This window comes from Sebastes umbrosus, chromosome 3, assembly GCF_015220745.1.
Source record: "Sebastes umbrosus isolate fSebUmb1 chromosome 3, fSebUmb1.pri, whole genome shotgun sequence".
NCBI lineage: Eukaryota > Metazoa > Chordata > Actinopteri > Perciformes > Sebastidae > Sebastes > Sebastes umbrosus.
In genome coordinates this window covers 23,173,475-23,190,221 of record NC_051271.1, presented here as the reverse complement: position 1 = coordinate 23,190,221, position 16,747 = coordinate 23,173,475, and the positions used below count along the sequence as shown (strand labels likewise).

At 38.7% G+C, this 16,747-nt stretch overlaps 1 protein-coding gene across 1 annotated transcript; it reads right to left on the bottom strand.

Moving 5' to 3' along the window:
* Positions 1 to 3,283: 3,283 nt before the first annotated feature.
* usp38 (ubiquitin specific peptidase 38) lies at positions 3,284 to 16,257 on the bottom strand. The gene is made up of 11 exons (XM_037764817.1): positions 16,094 to 16,257; positions 12,775 to 13,465; positions 10,673 to 10,808; positions 10,461 to 10,590; positions 10,167 to 10,268; positions 9,612 to 9,770; positions 9,282 to 9,475; positions 8,334 to 8,427; positions 8,125 to 8,231; positions 5,986 to 7,333; positions 3,284 to 4,728 (listed from the first exon to the last, which is right to left on the bottom strand). Exons 2-11 carry the CDS (start codon positions 13,454 to 13,456, stop codon positions 4,564 to 4,566), a joined length of 3,117 nt encoding a protein of 1,038 aa, XP_037620745.1. The 5' UTR covers positions 13,457 to 13,465; positions 16,094 to 16,257; the 3' UTR covers positions 3,284 to 4,563.
* Positions 16,258 to 16,747: the final 490 nt, after the last annotated feature.

Here is a 16,747-nt window from a genome sequence, read left to right as displayed (position 1 = left end):
CCACATGGGCTCCCCATGTGGGCTACCCGTGTGGGTCCTAGTTGGGTCACTACTGGGAAATAAGTGCATTTCCCAGTAGTTTTCAACATGGAAACTGTGGACAAACCCACTTACAACCCATATTTCAGGCCATGTAGCCCCCATGTAGTTCCCACATAGAACTTAAACCTGGGGCCGAGATGGGTTTTGGTTTATGTTGCCCAGATTGGGCCCATATAACACCCAGTGTACTCCTGCATGAAACCCACAAGGGCAATTGGCACGGGGCCATTATGGAACCCGCGGACAATCCCATATAGGGCCCATTTTTCAGCCCATTTACTACCCACATGGGCCCCACATGCAAAGGTTGGCTCGGTCATTTGTACAACCTTTCACATGTATGGCTAGTTATGCTAATTTCGTAAAAGCTTAATTTCTTTAATAAAGAATAAATGTATTTTCACGCGTACATACTTTTCCCTTCAAGGTAATAATCATGTTTACTACACAAAAACACATTCTTCAACATGTTCCCCTCAACATAATGTCCGCCATTAGAAGATTTTGTTTTGAAAGTTTTGTACCGGATGTTACGTCGTTGTAGCTCTGCTAGCTTTAATACTACTTGAAGAGGACGGAATGGGGAGGCGGTGGCGGCGTTCAGGGAAAACCCGTAGAGCTTCAAACCATGGGACATGTAGTTCAACAATCCTTGTGTTCCGTCCCAAAACACAACAAATGACTGTAGGGCGGCTTGATAGATGAAACATGATGTAATAGAGCCACATGCGCCTCTGGGTTAATACAAAAAGTGGACTAAGACAGTTGCAGAGAAGACAAAGAAAGGACCCACCTCAGTGAGAACTGAAAGGTCCCACGAAATCATTGCACGTGTGAACTACACTATCCATAATGCGTGTTTATTCCCTAAAGAAAACCATAGAATACTAGGAAGGGCAGTGTGCTCATTACCTATTCTAAGGTGTCATATTTTGGCTTTCATCTACAGTGGTATCATTAGAGATACATTTTTTATTGTTGTAGGGTGAATTAGCCTAATGTGGTACATTTTTTTGCATTTCAGATTCCTGGAATATATTGTGATATGAAGCCAATACATTAAATCCAAACTCAGTGCCCCCCCGAAATCCCCAGGATGTGTACTAATCAAACCAAAAAAAGAAAAGAAAATGCAGATATCACACTCATAAAATAAATGGTAGACATATTAGTACTCTAATGCCAAGTTTTCTCAAACAAATCTTGAATTTCTAATGTGGGTCTGTTAAAAGACACTCTGTTAAAAGGCCTAAAAATCACCTTAATTAATGTAGAAAACACTCGAGGCTAAATGTGCAATCCCATGTTCAGTAATTTTACCACTTACAATGTTATTGCTGTTACAAAACCTAGGCTTATGTGTGGATGTTACATGGAGAATCGAACAACATCAAACAAACAATAAGACTATAAATAATAATAAATAAATAAAGAATAATGAGTAAAGACTATAATCGTTAGTATAGAACGACATTAAATATCAATAGTTTTATTGACTTTGAGTTTGAGGTAGATCTATACCCACGGGAGCTTAGGTGCAGTGTCCCACTTTACTCACCCTACATAGAGTATACCATAGTTTTTTCAGTATCAAATAGCCTATTTAGAGTCTTTTTTTACTTTTTAACATGGCCTTGAAACATACAAACTTATATCTGAGATAGATTCTGTCAGCATATGATTATTTTATTTGAACTGAATTCTAAGATAGATAGATCAGTAGTTTTATAGTCTATATTGTCCAACACCACATTGGTGAGATAAAGGTTATATTCGTAAGTGTATTGATCTGATCAATATACTGGACTCAACATGGCATCCACAACTAGTCTAATCCACTAGCAAAGACGTGGTCTCTGCAGACTCAATGGTATCTGAGGAATCTTATTGGAATGCTATTGTAATGGTAAACACTTCCCCCAAAGGATGTTCTCTGTTACTGTGTGATTAATGGCTTTGCCATTGTACAAGCACATTACCTCTTTCAACAGCCTCGGTATTGATGAAGAAATAGGGAGCAATTAAAGCCTGTAGACATAATACGCCAATTCCAGTTTATTAATTCTGTTTCATGATACCATATATTTAGCACCCCACTCTAAGTGTTACATCAAATAGCTTGTGTGCCATGTTATTGATGCATCAGGTTTCATGATGTATGGGTAAGAGGCGGTGCATTTGTGTCTGTGAAGCAGATTTTAATGTTGTCTGTTGTTGCTGTAAATCTTTAGTTTATGTGGGCAGCGCATAACTCATTTGTAGCCAGACTAGATGAACAGACCAGGCCTTATTTACTGTCAGTACATGCCAAATGAATATGTGTACTTTATGCAATGTATGCAACTACAAAAAGCATTTTTCAATATTATAAAATCATACCATGACATTCAATTTAGATATAAGAAGATATAATACCACCCCAAGAGATAACATTTCAACAAAATTGAGGAGAAAAGTGTAATGGTTTTGTTGATTAATAATTGAGAATCATTGATTTTTTTTTTCTCCAAATGCCCTTTGAAAGCTTTAGTGCTACTGCAGTGTTTTTACCATATCAATTGCTAATTAGCAATAAATGGCACCTTTGCAAATCATTTGCTACTGCTACATTACAACTGCCATTTGTTCTGTGCTCATGGGAATAGTAAGTGATTGCATGTGATTTTCCAGTTCCGTTTTCAGTCACTGCTTTACTCACTTCCATTTGTGTGAAAAAATATTTTGCAATCAAAGCAAAAAGATGAAAAATTTCCCTGTTTTGATGAATTATGCAACAGTGTACAGTTCTGTATTTTTTTTTAATCAACAAAGTCGCTTACATACTAAAAAATCTGCATGTTTTGGAGTGGAATTCTTGAGCTTTGGAGTATCAATAACATACTGAATGTAACATTTTCATTTTGAAGCATTTAATTAATAAAAAAAAGTATTATTTGCAAATCCATCATGCCACACTTAGATCTAGCTCCCAGAAGAATACTGGCACTGGTGATGACAAGGTCTGTATATACTGCAAGAAAGAATATTAATTATGTACAATAGGTGATCTATCCAAAAAACAAACAAAAAACAAAACAAATCAAGATGTAGCACCAGAGATGGCTGCTAGTGGTCAATATATTCTCTGCTGTGGAAATGTGACAAGTAAGGTCAAGCAGACATTGAGGTATGCTTAAGCATAACAACACACTTTGGTGTTTTTTGCTAATTTCCACAGAAATGAATACACACTTTCAAGAAATCATCTTCTGCTTCGTCTCGTCATTGCTCAATTGAGTATTTATTAATTGCCTTTCATCTCAATAATTTCGTATCTTTTAATATTTGTATAGTCATGTGTTAGCCATTACATTGATAGTTTAGTCCCCAACATCTGCCCACCTCTTTGCCAACATACTACTTTAAATACCTTAAATAACCTGCCTGGGTAAGTAAGACAATACAACAAATACTGTTTTGTTTTTACTGTAGGGAAAGGTGAAGCCATTATGAATATTAACACAGTACAGCTGAGATGTGTATCCTGACAAATCCCTCTACAAAAATCTGCATTAAATATCAAAAGGCACATAAAATCAGCATGAACACAAACGTCTCCCTGAATGATCAACTCAGAGGAATACATTAAAATATGCTGTCAATTATGTTTAAACAAGCAGTTTGTAATTGAGTTCTCTGTAAATCACACTTCCTTTTAGTTTGAGGACAGCATTAAATATTCATATTGAAAATGCCTTTATCTTGGAGATTTCCCAAATATAGTTTTCCACATATAGTTTTGTATTCCATGATTATTCAGAATGATATTTTAAGTCATATGTACATTTATTGCATGGGATATGAAACCTGTAAAAACACAGCAAAGCACACACCAAAAAAAGATTCATATATCAATGAAAATCAAACTCCACAGCTCGGGAAGAAAAGCTGCATGCAAATCAGAAAAAGTAAACAAAAAGTTGTGAGCTGGATGTTCAGAACTATGACAAAAAAAAGTCTTGTTTATCTTACAGTTGAATGCCTTCTTCTGTACTGTGTGCACAGCACATGCATGGATTTGCATATGTGTATGTGTGTGAGGTAATGTTATAAACACTGTGACAAGCCAGATCACATGAGCATGTTCAACCAGTTTCACATATTTATGTATGCAAAAGTTTATTATTATTATTTAATTTAAGGGAAAGGATACATTTGCACCAATAATTATTATCTATCTCAAGTTCTGAAATTTGGTGGATTAATGAAAGATTACAATTACAAAAAAAAATATCTAAATAAATCAAATAAATGATGACTGAAACAGTGGTATTAAAAACTATTTAAGTCAGAACAAAACAAAATTCGGGATCAGAATCAGCACAGATGATCTCTCTGTGTGTGTGTGTGTATGTTTATGTTTTTAGATCACTTCAGTGCTCTTTTCATGAGTTTATATGCACATCTATGGTATGACATATGAGTTCAGTTCAGGACTCTCCAGTGCCAGTTCATCTGGGTTTCCTGCAGCAGTTCTTTCTTTCAGAAGACCAGTCTACTAATGGTATTGAAGCCCCCTCCCCCTCCACCTCCACCAGATGGGCCGCAGCTCCCCGGTGGGTTATTGTCATCTGAACCGTTGGGCCTGAATGAGCAGGAGGATGAAGGGGCCTGGAGAGCCTGGGTCCGAGCATTGAGCTCCTGTTCCTGTTGACAGCGTGGAGGAAAGAGAAATGTTTCAGAGTTGGATTATTATTACATGTAAACTAAAACATATACAAAACATGAGCTATGCCAGGGAGTTAATTTAGCATTAGTTAAACCTGCAGTAAGCAGAATGTTTTGGGTATCACTGGGCAAAAATTCCATAATAACCTTTCAGCGTATTGTAATTCAAGTGTTCTGAGAGAAAACTAGACTTCTGCACCTCCTCATGGCTCTGTTTTCAGGCTTTAAAAAAATCTAGCTCGTGACGGGAGACTTTGGCCAATCACAGGTCATTTCAAAGAGAGAGTGTTCCTATTGGCTGTTCATTCAACAGAGGCAGCTGGCAATCATTTGCGAACTCTGATCAAACAGTCAAACTAGGCCGCGCTGATCAAATATGAATCAATGTTCTGTTACTGTAATGCCTATTTCGCGCCTCAAATGTTGTAGTGTATGGTTTAGCTGTAAAATGAGAAAGGTTGCTCCGGCTGGGGGGCGATGCTTGGTATTTCCTCAACTGATCTCAACATTCCTGCGGTCTGTGAAATCTTGCAGATGCCATTAGGAGCACCGGAGGACACCAGAGTATCCCGGAGGACAGATAGGCACATTATTTTTTTCAGATTACCTGTCTCATGCACTGTCAGGATATAGTGACCGTTTTAGAAAATTAACTGTTTTTTTTTAATCATATTTGCTCCATTTCTACCCACTGCTGCTTTAAATGTGACTGACAGTGATTCAGTGTTGTGACTTCATGTTATTACAGCACCCTCTAGAGGTGATATACTTTTAGCCTCTTGTGCAAGAGCACTGGAAAGTCAACTCTACACACCACAGTCCAATGACTCGTGAAATTACACGTCACGTCTTGCGTCTACAGGACAGTTCAGAATTGACTTCAAGTTCAGTCAAAACATCCTGTACTCTGCAGGCTCTTCTGTAAAAGTACGCTCTGTTTTTTCCCTCGGCTTCTTTCCACCTGAGAGAATCTTGTACACTTTCATAATAACCTCACGCTTAGAGGGTGTTAGTGGTAATGATGTTATGCGTCAAATGCATGTAAAGCATGAAAAATAAGCACACCCAAAATATCCAATGAACCTCTTAGCGGCAGATTAAATACTTGCTCTAATGCTAATCACTTCACACTTGCTTGGCTAGCATTTATTTGTGCAATTTATAGGGGCTGATTTTAAATGGGTAACACAATGCCTGTATGTGGGAGAAGTATGTTTCGTGTTCACCCCCACATACCTGTAAATACAGCTTGTTGTCCTTGATTATAGCATCCAGTAGTTCTTTCTGCAGGGGAGGCTCAGCGCTCGATCTCATTCCGTTCGCCATCATTCCCCCGTTTATGTTCTGCCCCGGTAGCTCCTGCTTTCTGTACATGAGCACATAAGCTGTGTCCTTGGGAAAGCGATTTGTAATGTTTTGCACCGATTGGAAGGCTGTGAATGTCACTCTGCTATCATTGAACAGCAGCCAATCCCTTGCCTCCTGGCCACTATTAGGCAGTGCCTCTCCTTGTTCAGGTGGAATTGAGAGAGCTGAGCAAGTGGAGAGGCTACACTCGGCCTGGCCGTTCCCCAAATCCTCCTTGAGGGCAAAGTGGTTGGCTGGATGCTGCGTTCCATCTGCTCCGTTAATGTTACGACCATAAGAGTAGTAGTGGCCACTCTCGGACGATATACCGGAATGCATCACCACTGAGCTGAGGACGTAGGGCACTGACTGGACTGATGTCTCTCCTCCTCCATTTATCTGCTCTGCTCCATCTATCCTCTCCTTCTCCTCTTCCTCCTCGTCTTTCTGAGATGGTTTGAGCTTCTTGGCCAGATTCTCGCTGCTCTCAGGAGAATCCACCTGCAGAGGAGAGGAGGTAGAAGAGGAACACTGGGTGGGCATTGAAGGGGCGTGTACAGGAAGTCTCATGAGAGGCGGGATGGTGACGTTGTCCAGAATCTTCCTCCGGACGTGGCATTTGGCATCATATGAGAATCGCAGCAGGGTGAGGATCAAGTATTCGGGTGCTGACACCACTTTCATGGTCCTCTCCGCCCGCTGGAGGGAGCTACACTTCTCACAGAAATAGGCATTCTCTTCGTCCAGGATCTCCGGAGCCAGGAAATAGTTCACCAGGTCAGGCACAGAGAGGGGAGGCTCGTTTGTCACTGGCACAAAATGGACGCTGCTAGCTGGGGCTTTGGTCGAGCCCGGCTCGGGAATTTCACTGCCGCCGTTGACGGATCCTTGACAGCCAACCTTGGGTTCCTCTGAGGGCCCCTGAAGTTGAGGGCTGCCTTGAGAGGTGGCAGAAGGACAGAAGGCCAAAGAGAGGTCCGAAAAAGGCTCCTCTTTCTCAGAGATGCAGTTGCACTGCATACAGCGAATACCCGTGATCAGCTTCCCACCAAACATCCGTTCTATCATAGTCCTCCCGTCATTCTCAGGTTTGATTTCTGCTGGAGTCAAAGACGACTCTTCGCCGTCCTCTGGAGAAGTCTGACCTGTTGGGTCTTTGCTGCTCGTGTCAACAGGAGGGGAAACTTTTGGCTTAACTGATTCCAGGACTTGAAGTGTTTTCTCCTCTTCATGTAACCTTGAGATCAGGAGACAAGGGGCACTCAACATTAGAGGAGAGAATACAACTGTGCATGGATTTGAATTTGTGCCACTGCTGTGATAGTGTACCACATCTATTCTTTCTAAATCAACAAGCCTTCAGTCACATCATTTACTTCTAGAGAAAGTACAGTTTGAATCAGTAAACCACAGTCATGCAGTGCAATAATGCACAATTAATATATATATACATATGTAATAATAAAGTATAAATCCCAAAATAGCTCATGAATTAAGGAAGAAACCCACAATATTATTCATATTTAACATAAATTATTATTAGTTATTCTCAGACGAATTTGGCTGTTTGTTGGGTGTAGAGGTGCGTGTTTGTGTACAGTAGTGCGGCAGAAGAGCATGTCAGCCTGCTGCACCGTGAAGCTTCCAATTCCTTAGAATTTCTCACCGAAGCTTCAAAGTCCAAAAAATAGTATTCGAGACAGCCCTAATTACTAGCATAACAGTACATGGTTTGTATTGTCCCCAAGGACATAAAAAGTAATACAAAAGAGAACATTTATCCATTGTTTTTTCTTAGTGAGGACATTAAAGGTTAATAGCAAAGGCTTTTTCATTAACATTTTTTTTCCATTTTGCATTCAGTGACACACAAACGATGCACTAACATTGTATAATTCTGCCTGATTTCGTTCATTTGGCAAAGGGGAACAATAAAAGAAAAGCATTTTTTTATTTATTTCAAATTGACACACTACCTTGACACAATCCTATTATGATTCATTCAATCTGCTTGGAGTGCGAGCGTACCTGTCCAGAAGAAACCGGAGGTACTCAGAACAGTCCTGCTGGGAGCCGACGTTGAACCAGGGAGGCCGAGATGCTTCCAAGAAGTTTTTGGGAGCGAATGCTGCCCTCTGCAGGAAACAGACATGCACCACAGAGTCTTTGTGTCATTAAATGTTGTTGTCATCAGTAATAATACTCAGTTAATATCTATTACACAGGACGACACTTACCTGAGTGTGTGCAAGGAAAGCAAAGAGCAGCTGGAGCTTTTTCATTAGTATGTTGGAACCATTAAGATGTAATGATAAAACATGCCGCCTGAAACTGAGAAAAAACAAAAGGTTAACTACACTCAGACTGTCCATATTTATGCATTACAGTATGTTTCAGTATACAAATATAAAAATTAGGGCTGTCAAAGTTAACGCGATAATAACAAGTTAAAGCAAATTTGACTTAACGACACTAATTTCTTTAACGCATTAACGCAACAAGGTTGTATCGGGCTCAATTTTAAAACTAGAGTGAGGATACTGGTATCATATGAAACTACAATACCTAAGGAATCCATTGGTACCAACCATGTCATGCTAACTTGATGTGAAGGAGGCTAAATAACGCTCCGGATGTACGCTCAAATTGTGCAAGGAAAAACTGTCATGGCCAGTTTCAAAGGGGTCCCTTGGCCTCTGACCTCAAGATATGTGAATGAAAATGGGTTCTATGGGTACCCACGAGTCTCCCCTTTACAGACATGCCCACTTTATGATAATCACATGCAGTTTGGGGCAAGTCATAGTCAAGCCAGCACACTGACACACTGACAGCTGTTGTTGCCTGTTGGGCTTGAGTTTGCCATGTTATAATTTGAGCATATTTTTTATGTTAAACGCAGTACCTGTGAGGGTTTCTGGACAATATTTGTCATTGTTTGGTGTCGTTAATTGATTTCCAATAATAAATATATACATACATTTGCATAAAGTAGCATATTTGCCCACTACCATCTTGATAAGAGTATTAAATACTTGACAAATCTCCCTTTAAGGTACGTGTGTGATTAATTTGCGATTATTCGCGATTAACTATGGACAGTCATGTTATTAATCACAATTAAATATTTTAATCGATTGACAGCCCTAATAAAAATGCAACAAGTGTGTGCATACATGACTCACTCTGTGGCCATGAAGAGGGTCTGGATGATGCTGTTCATGAAGCAGGTGTTCCCCAGGTTGACCAGGCCGGTCTTGCCGGTCTCAGACTTTCCAACTTGCCTCAGAGGACCCGTGGCAAATGAGTTGGACTGGGACGTCCAGGCACTTTGATTCAACACCAGCTTGATCTTCTCCTCTCCAGGTTTTGGGAGATCCTGAGAAGACAAAATATATATCATTAGATTGAAGAAGTTTACAAGTAAAGTCTTAAAGCTCTTGATTATTTATGCAATGTAAAAAATGACCTTTCGAGGTAACCAGTGATCAAAATTTTCTTATATGCTCTTTTACCTTGATGGCCTCCAGTATGTGGTCATAGAGGTCAGGGAAGCCGGAGTACTGGTACATCATGCAGTGTATGAGCTCAGTGAACTGCAGCAAGAAAGCTTTGCTGGTGGAGAGACCATCTGTTCTCAAGGACTGGACTAGATGCACCACATGTGGGACAACCTGTGATGGTGAGGGATGGAGGAAAGAGAAACATGTTGAGGACACAGTGGTGCTGGAAGGTACCGCTAATATTAATCATACAAATCTGCAGCGCGGTCATCCAGAGGGTAGCTGCACATCAGGAACCCCGCAGAGGGTTCAGTCTCATTTGCAGAGTATTTTTGAGACTGTTCATGTTTTTTAGATACTAATGAAATTGGCCAACTCAAGGGCCATTGCTCGGCATTTAAGTGCTTCACACATCATTAGTGGGCGAGCGGTGGCGAGCCTGGGGTTCTGGGAAAAGAAGTCTATGCAGCTTTGAAGTAATTTAAGCCAGAAGAGAAGAAAATGAGAAAACCAATAAAGTGGCCATATGAGGGGGAAATGGGCTAGAGGAGGCAAGAGATCCCTTACCAAGTGGAAAGCTTCAGGGGAGTGCTGGAAACTCAGCAGCATGTGGGAGAGCACCGCCAGCGCCCCCTGCCGCACAATAGGGTACCACAGACGACTGAATACCTAAGGGGGAAAAAAAATCATGAATACATTTATACCAAGCGGGGCTTTTTACCATCTCTGGGTAAAAATGCTGCAATCCAACTTAATTATTTACAGCAGTTTAACATCTGTGTAGCTTTAAAACATGCACACAATCTCTGATTAGCTTCTTCCTCAGGTCCATAACAAATCAAAATGAGGAGTTATACAAACCAGTTCAATTTTAAGCAGAGTGACGTCTATGAGGATGGTGAACTTCTGAACTGCAGCCAGTCCTTTCAGCAGAGCGATGACCCAGGTATCAACATGTTGGGCCAGAGGCCAAGAAAGCCAGTCAATCATCCTAGACAAAGAAGAAGTATAAGTATGAGGAGTGTAAATAATGCGGTAACATTAATCTTGGATGATTAGGTGTGAGAGGTCACCTGCAGAGTGCTTTAGTCATGCTTGCATCTTTGACATTGTTGTCTGTGGTGAGACTCTTGATGAGCACCGTGATCATCTGGATGGGGATGTGCTGCACCAGGCTGGCCAGAGCAATGGAGGGGTCAAAGGAGGGGTCTGCAAAAACATAAATGAGAGGAGAAATGGTACAGAATTACACAACCCTACCTTTTCTGTTTGCATCAGTGGACATTAATGTGCATTTCCAGTCAATTGTTTCAATTGTGAAATGTTTAGACCAACAGTGATATAATGCAGGGAAATACCACCACAAATTAAGGCCTTATAGTTTAAGCCACTGGTTCCCAACTTGTGGTTCCCGACCCCCATTAGGGGTCGCCAAAGCTTCATGGGGGGTTACAAGGCCTTCTTGATTTTAAGGGGTGTAAGACAACTTTTTTTTTTTTTAATTATACAGTTGGCTTATATCTCAGCATTTCACTCATTTCTGTGAAGAAAAAATGAATTAAATTATTGTTAAAGTTTGGATTATTGATTATGTTTATTATTAAAATATAAACTTAAAACAAATCTCACAGGATAAGGGCACGGTGAAGACCTGAACACAAGTTATATTCACAGAGCCTTCCCTCTCTGTTAAACAGCCTCGTCCTACATTAGAAAAGTACGCCGTTAAAACAACCAAAGAACAATGGCCAAGCATCAGGGAGAAGAGAAAACTGAAGTTGTCAAAAAAAGAAGCATGTCTGATTGTTAAAAAATACTCAAGACAGAGAATTGTATTAAAAGTTCCTAAAAATAACAGGAAACTCATCTCTAATGCAGTATTCACAGGAAATAATCTGATTAAAATTCATCCAAATCGCTCGTTTTACACAAACTTCCTGCAGTTATTGTGTTCACTAATTTGGGTTAATTGTACAGTTTATTGGTTATTCTGTACTGTTATTGTTATGCATTGAAAATAATATGAAATATCCATAAAATATGTCACTTAGTCGGGGGTCGTCAGTTTACTCAGTGATAGAAAAGGTGTCCTATAAGGGAAAAGGTTGGGAACGACTGTTTTAAGCCATTCCTGTTGTTTTGTCCATCTCCTGTCAAGGAAAAATTGTGTTTCACTTGAATGGGATGAATTCAAGTTTTAAAACTACATCTTGCCTTTGATGGTTTCTTGTAATATTTTGTATCGTGTCTATATTTGTAATATCTGAGAAGAGGAGTGTGGATCTGTGTGGATTTGTTGTTTTGACACCAGTATTTTAAAAGCACAGCTCACCTGAAAAATGCCACTGAAATAGAGGCAGAGTGACCTTTTGACCCAGAGCGGCTCTGCTCGCATCGCTCACTGACGCATGCTGTCAGTGTGGCTATTTAATTGAAACTGCTGCCTGCTGTTTGTTTATTTTGTGCTGCACTGCAGTTCAGTCACTCGCAACACTGCACATTTGGCTGCTCAGGAGAATATCCCTAAAATAAAATTTCCCATCAACAAAAAAACTGCACCTTGAAGTATTCTTGAACTCAACTACATCTCCACAGCTAATGCTTTTCAATATTTGCCCTTGAAGAAGAAAATGCACTCCTCGAATCAGTGAATTTGAAGGTAATTGCTCCAAGCAATGACAAGTGTGTAAAATGAGGCCAATACCTCCAAAATGAAAATAATCAGTGTGCCAATAATACTGAATATTGCTGGATGAACATCCAAGCTATACAAATGAGAGAAATAAGCCAAGGGATCAAAGTCAGCTATTGGCAGGGCCCTGAAAAACCAAAATGAAACAATGCAACTGTTCCTGTGTGCTCAATCATGTGCTACCATCCCTGCTATTAATGCCAAGATTTATGGAGGGAGAGGTATAAGTCATGGTCCCATGCTGCCAAATGCAAATGCTATTTTTTCATTACTGGTAGGCAGACATTTATAAATCTATGAATAAAATCCAAATGTGTTCATATCTTAAGCTTCTTGAGAACATCTGTACTAATTCCAGGTGTCCCTAAAGTTACGGTATAGAAAAATAAAGGTTGTTAATATACTTTTTTATTCCTCTAAACTGCAATCACATGTATCATAGCTATGTTGGAAGGAAGAAAGGAAGGAAGGGAGGATTCTCACCTGTGGAAGAGATAATAGCAAACACTTCCTGCAGTGAGGGAAGCAGTGTGGCTGGATCAGCCTTCCAGATGTTTTGCAGCAGTGTGCTGACCTTAGTCACCTGACCTACATACTCTCTCAGCTCCTGTTCTTGGCTGGCAAAGCAGTGGAAGTAACTGATGGTCCTCACCAGCTGCTGGCAGAACAAAACGCCTGACTTTTCCCTCGGGATGCACTGCACAAAGTCTGACAGCAAAGTGCTCAGGTGGGCGCAAAGGGCCGGCTCAGGACGCTCACACACCATCCTCAAAACCTCCACCTGAATCACGCTGAAGATCTCGAGCACCGAGGGGCAGCTGATGAGCAGCCGCAGGCAGCAGTGAATGTAGTCTATTACAGGTGGGTCTTTGCGGTCCAGCGTGCCATAGCCCTGCTGGAGAAGGCCGAGGACAAAGTCTTTGCTGAAGAAACGCTCAAACTCTGGGCGGTGGTAGCGTGCGTAGGCCTCCAAAACCTGGAAGCCGATCTGCCTCTGAAAGGCATCTTCACCAAGCAGGATGAGGCGGGTGGTGAGAGTGAACAACGCTTGACACTGCTCCTCCGTCACCCCTTTCTCTGCTGCTTCCACTACCTTCTTCACAATGGCCCTCTTCACTGGAACAGAGTGATCGGAGCTCACGAGGCCCTCCAAAATCTTGTCCATGATGGAGGTCTGTGGAAGGCAAATGAGGAAATAATGATGACACTTAAAAAAGTCACACAACTTCTGCACTCATACTTAATGGTAAAAGAAATATGTGGGCCTCATTTAATACATCACATTTTTTGTTTTTACATATATTTTTACTAACATATAAAAACAAGTAATTTATATAATTTTGTTTTTACATTTAAAAGAGTCACAGTAGGAAAAGCTCAGATGTAAATAACACAAATTAATGATTTCGCTGCTACAGTTTCACGGTCCTGGTATTGCACATGCTGGCTCACTGTCACACTGTCATTGCTTACAAGAGTATTAGAATAGAACAGAGCCATTGTTAATATTGTCAGTAACACCTGTGCTTTTCCTACTATATGTCAAAATGTCTGTTGTGAAGGTGCATATAGGATCCTTTCTACCAGTCTAGAGACCACATATTGTCCGCATTCAGTTCACAGACTGTGAGCATTCAAAAGGTAGACAATGTGTACTCAGCGTTAATGTGCTGCAACTGGAATGTAGAGTTCGGAGACTTTATTGTGATGTGACTATTGGGCCTTTAAAGTATCACACAACATAATTACAGGATTTTTTGTGTACAGCTATGCTGTGCAGAAGACAGGTATTTTTTTTTATATCATGCTAGAACACAACAAATTTTGACTACTAAATATAAAGTAGGAACTTATTAGAAACTAACTTATCATTTTCTTGTTGTTTCATTCATTTAATGTATTTTTTACTAATTATGACAATAAAAAAAAAAGAATATATATATATAGAGAGAGTGGAAAATGCCCAACATAGTTTTCCAGAGATCATAGTGATATCTCGAAATAGTTAGTTTGGTCCAACTAACAGTCCACAACCTAAACGCAATGAATCTACAATGATATGAGATGAGAAAAACAGCAAATCCTTACAATTGAACAGCCAGAATCACAAAATGTTGAACATATTTTCTTGAAAAAAAAACTTTGATAATTAAAAATGATTTTAGAAATTGTTGTAGATTCATTTTATTTAGTGAAGTCATCTAATAAACTAATCTCTGAATGGAAAACTGTAAAGCAAAACAATTGGTTTATTAAACAGTCATCACATTTCTATAGACTGAGCCCCATTGAAGCCAAGTAACCTAAAACACAGATTATATTTATTTTTTATTCTGTGTATAGTTTCTAAATACTTGACGTTACTTGAAAAACTTGTAATATTTTCCCAAATATATTAAAATGTGACCACATCTAAAGCAGGTAGTTTCAGTGCATCTGTCACTGTTATCATTATGGCCATCATTTTCTTTGTGGAGGTTGAACCTAAGTACAATATGATGTTTTTGTATTATTCCTTTTTGTAAAAGTCCAAGAAGTTCAACATCTATTAGATACCTGCTACAACAACTAACTAAATACTATGTTGCACATATTTAACTGTACATGTAACGTTACTTCACACCATGTTTTTACTGTTATCTTGCCTCTTCAGGAGAACACAGCGACCAACCGCTATCATGTGTGGATAACGTACAGGCGGCTAGTTAGATAGCTAACTGTAGCTACAGTGGTTACCTGTCAACCTCCACAAAAGACAATGATGGCCATAATTATGACAAAAAAAATTTGACAGATGCACTAAAACTACCTGCTTTAGATGTGGTCACATTTTAATATATTTAGGAAAATATTAGAAGTTTTTCATGTTGGGCATTTTCCACTATATATATATATATATATATATATATACATAGATAGATGTGTGTGTGTGTGTGTGTAGTATATGTATATATATATACATATACATGTGTAAATATATATATATATATATATATATATATATATATATATATATATATATCAAATTTAGTAAAAAATACATTAAATTAATGAAAACAACAAGAAAATGATCAGTTAGTTTCTTATAAGTTCCTACTTTATATTTAGTAGTCAATTTGTTGAGTTCTAGCATTATATATATGTATATATATATATACATATACATATATATACATATATATATATATATACATATACATATATATACATATATATATATATACACATGTGTATATATATATATATATATATACATATATATATACACATGTGTATATATATACATATACACATGTATATATATATACATATACACATGTATATATATATATATATATACATATACATATACATATACATATATATATATATATATATATATACATACATACATGTATATATATATACATATATATGTATATGTGTATATACATATATATATATACATATAAAAATACCTGTAGCTACAGTTAGCTAGCTAGCTAACGAGCTACAGCTAGCTAGCTAGCTAATTGTAGCTAGCTAGCTGTAGCTAGTGGAAACGTTTACGGTTCCCGGTTATTGCTGAACACCGGGCAGTTAAAACGTTAACTATAATGTTAATATCAACTAAACCGCTGCAGCCCGATCAACCGCTCCTTAGCAACAGCTGTTACTAACCTCCTCCAACATGAAACCTGAACAAAGCGACCAACAGGCCTAGCCGTTAACAGTTAGCTGAGTAACGTCCCGGTTCCTCTGACTGAGCATTAAACACCGTCCTGTAACAGCGACATACAGAGAGATAACGAGCTGTGCTTACCCAAATAAAGCATGTCAACAATGTCCCACCAGAGGATCCTCAGTTGTCGGTGGATGTTAGCCGTGTTCTGACAGATTAAACCGTGTTATGGTGGTTCATCTCATCGCTCACAATGATCAGCTGATTACACCTTCCACTGACGTCATCCCTATGGACGGTGGAGTTGGTAGGACCCCATGTGTGTGTGTGTGTGTGAAGCAATTTTCGTCTAAATATTGCCTGTGATGCAAGATTCAAGATTAAAGCTGTTTATTCAAGATTCAAGATGTTTATTTACAGGTACAATCGTGTGAAATGTATATTACATTTACATTAAAATAATAAGTTATATTACATTTACATTACAATAATAAGTTATATTACATTTACATTAAAATAATAAGTTATATTACATTTATATTACAATAATATTTACATTACAATTATAAAAGGAAATACTTTGTACCAGGGCATATTAAGAACATATACATTAACAACATAAGAACATATATATTAAGAACATAATCATCATGCAGTTGTTGAATTTTGGGTGATAAAATCAGTGGTTCTTCGTGAAACGATGTTTTTTGAACATTTTCAATCGCAAGATACATTTTGTTTTGTCAAATTCTCATTAAGATATTTGGGAATTTCTGAGACGTTTTTGTACAATTG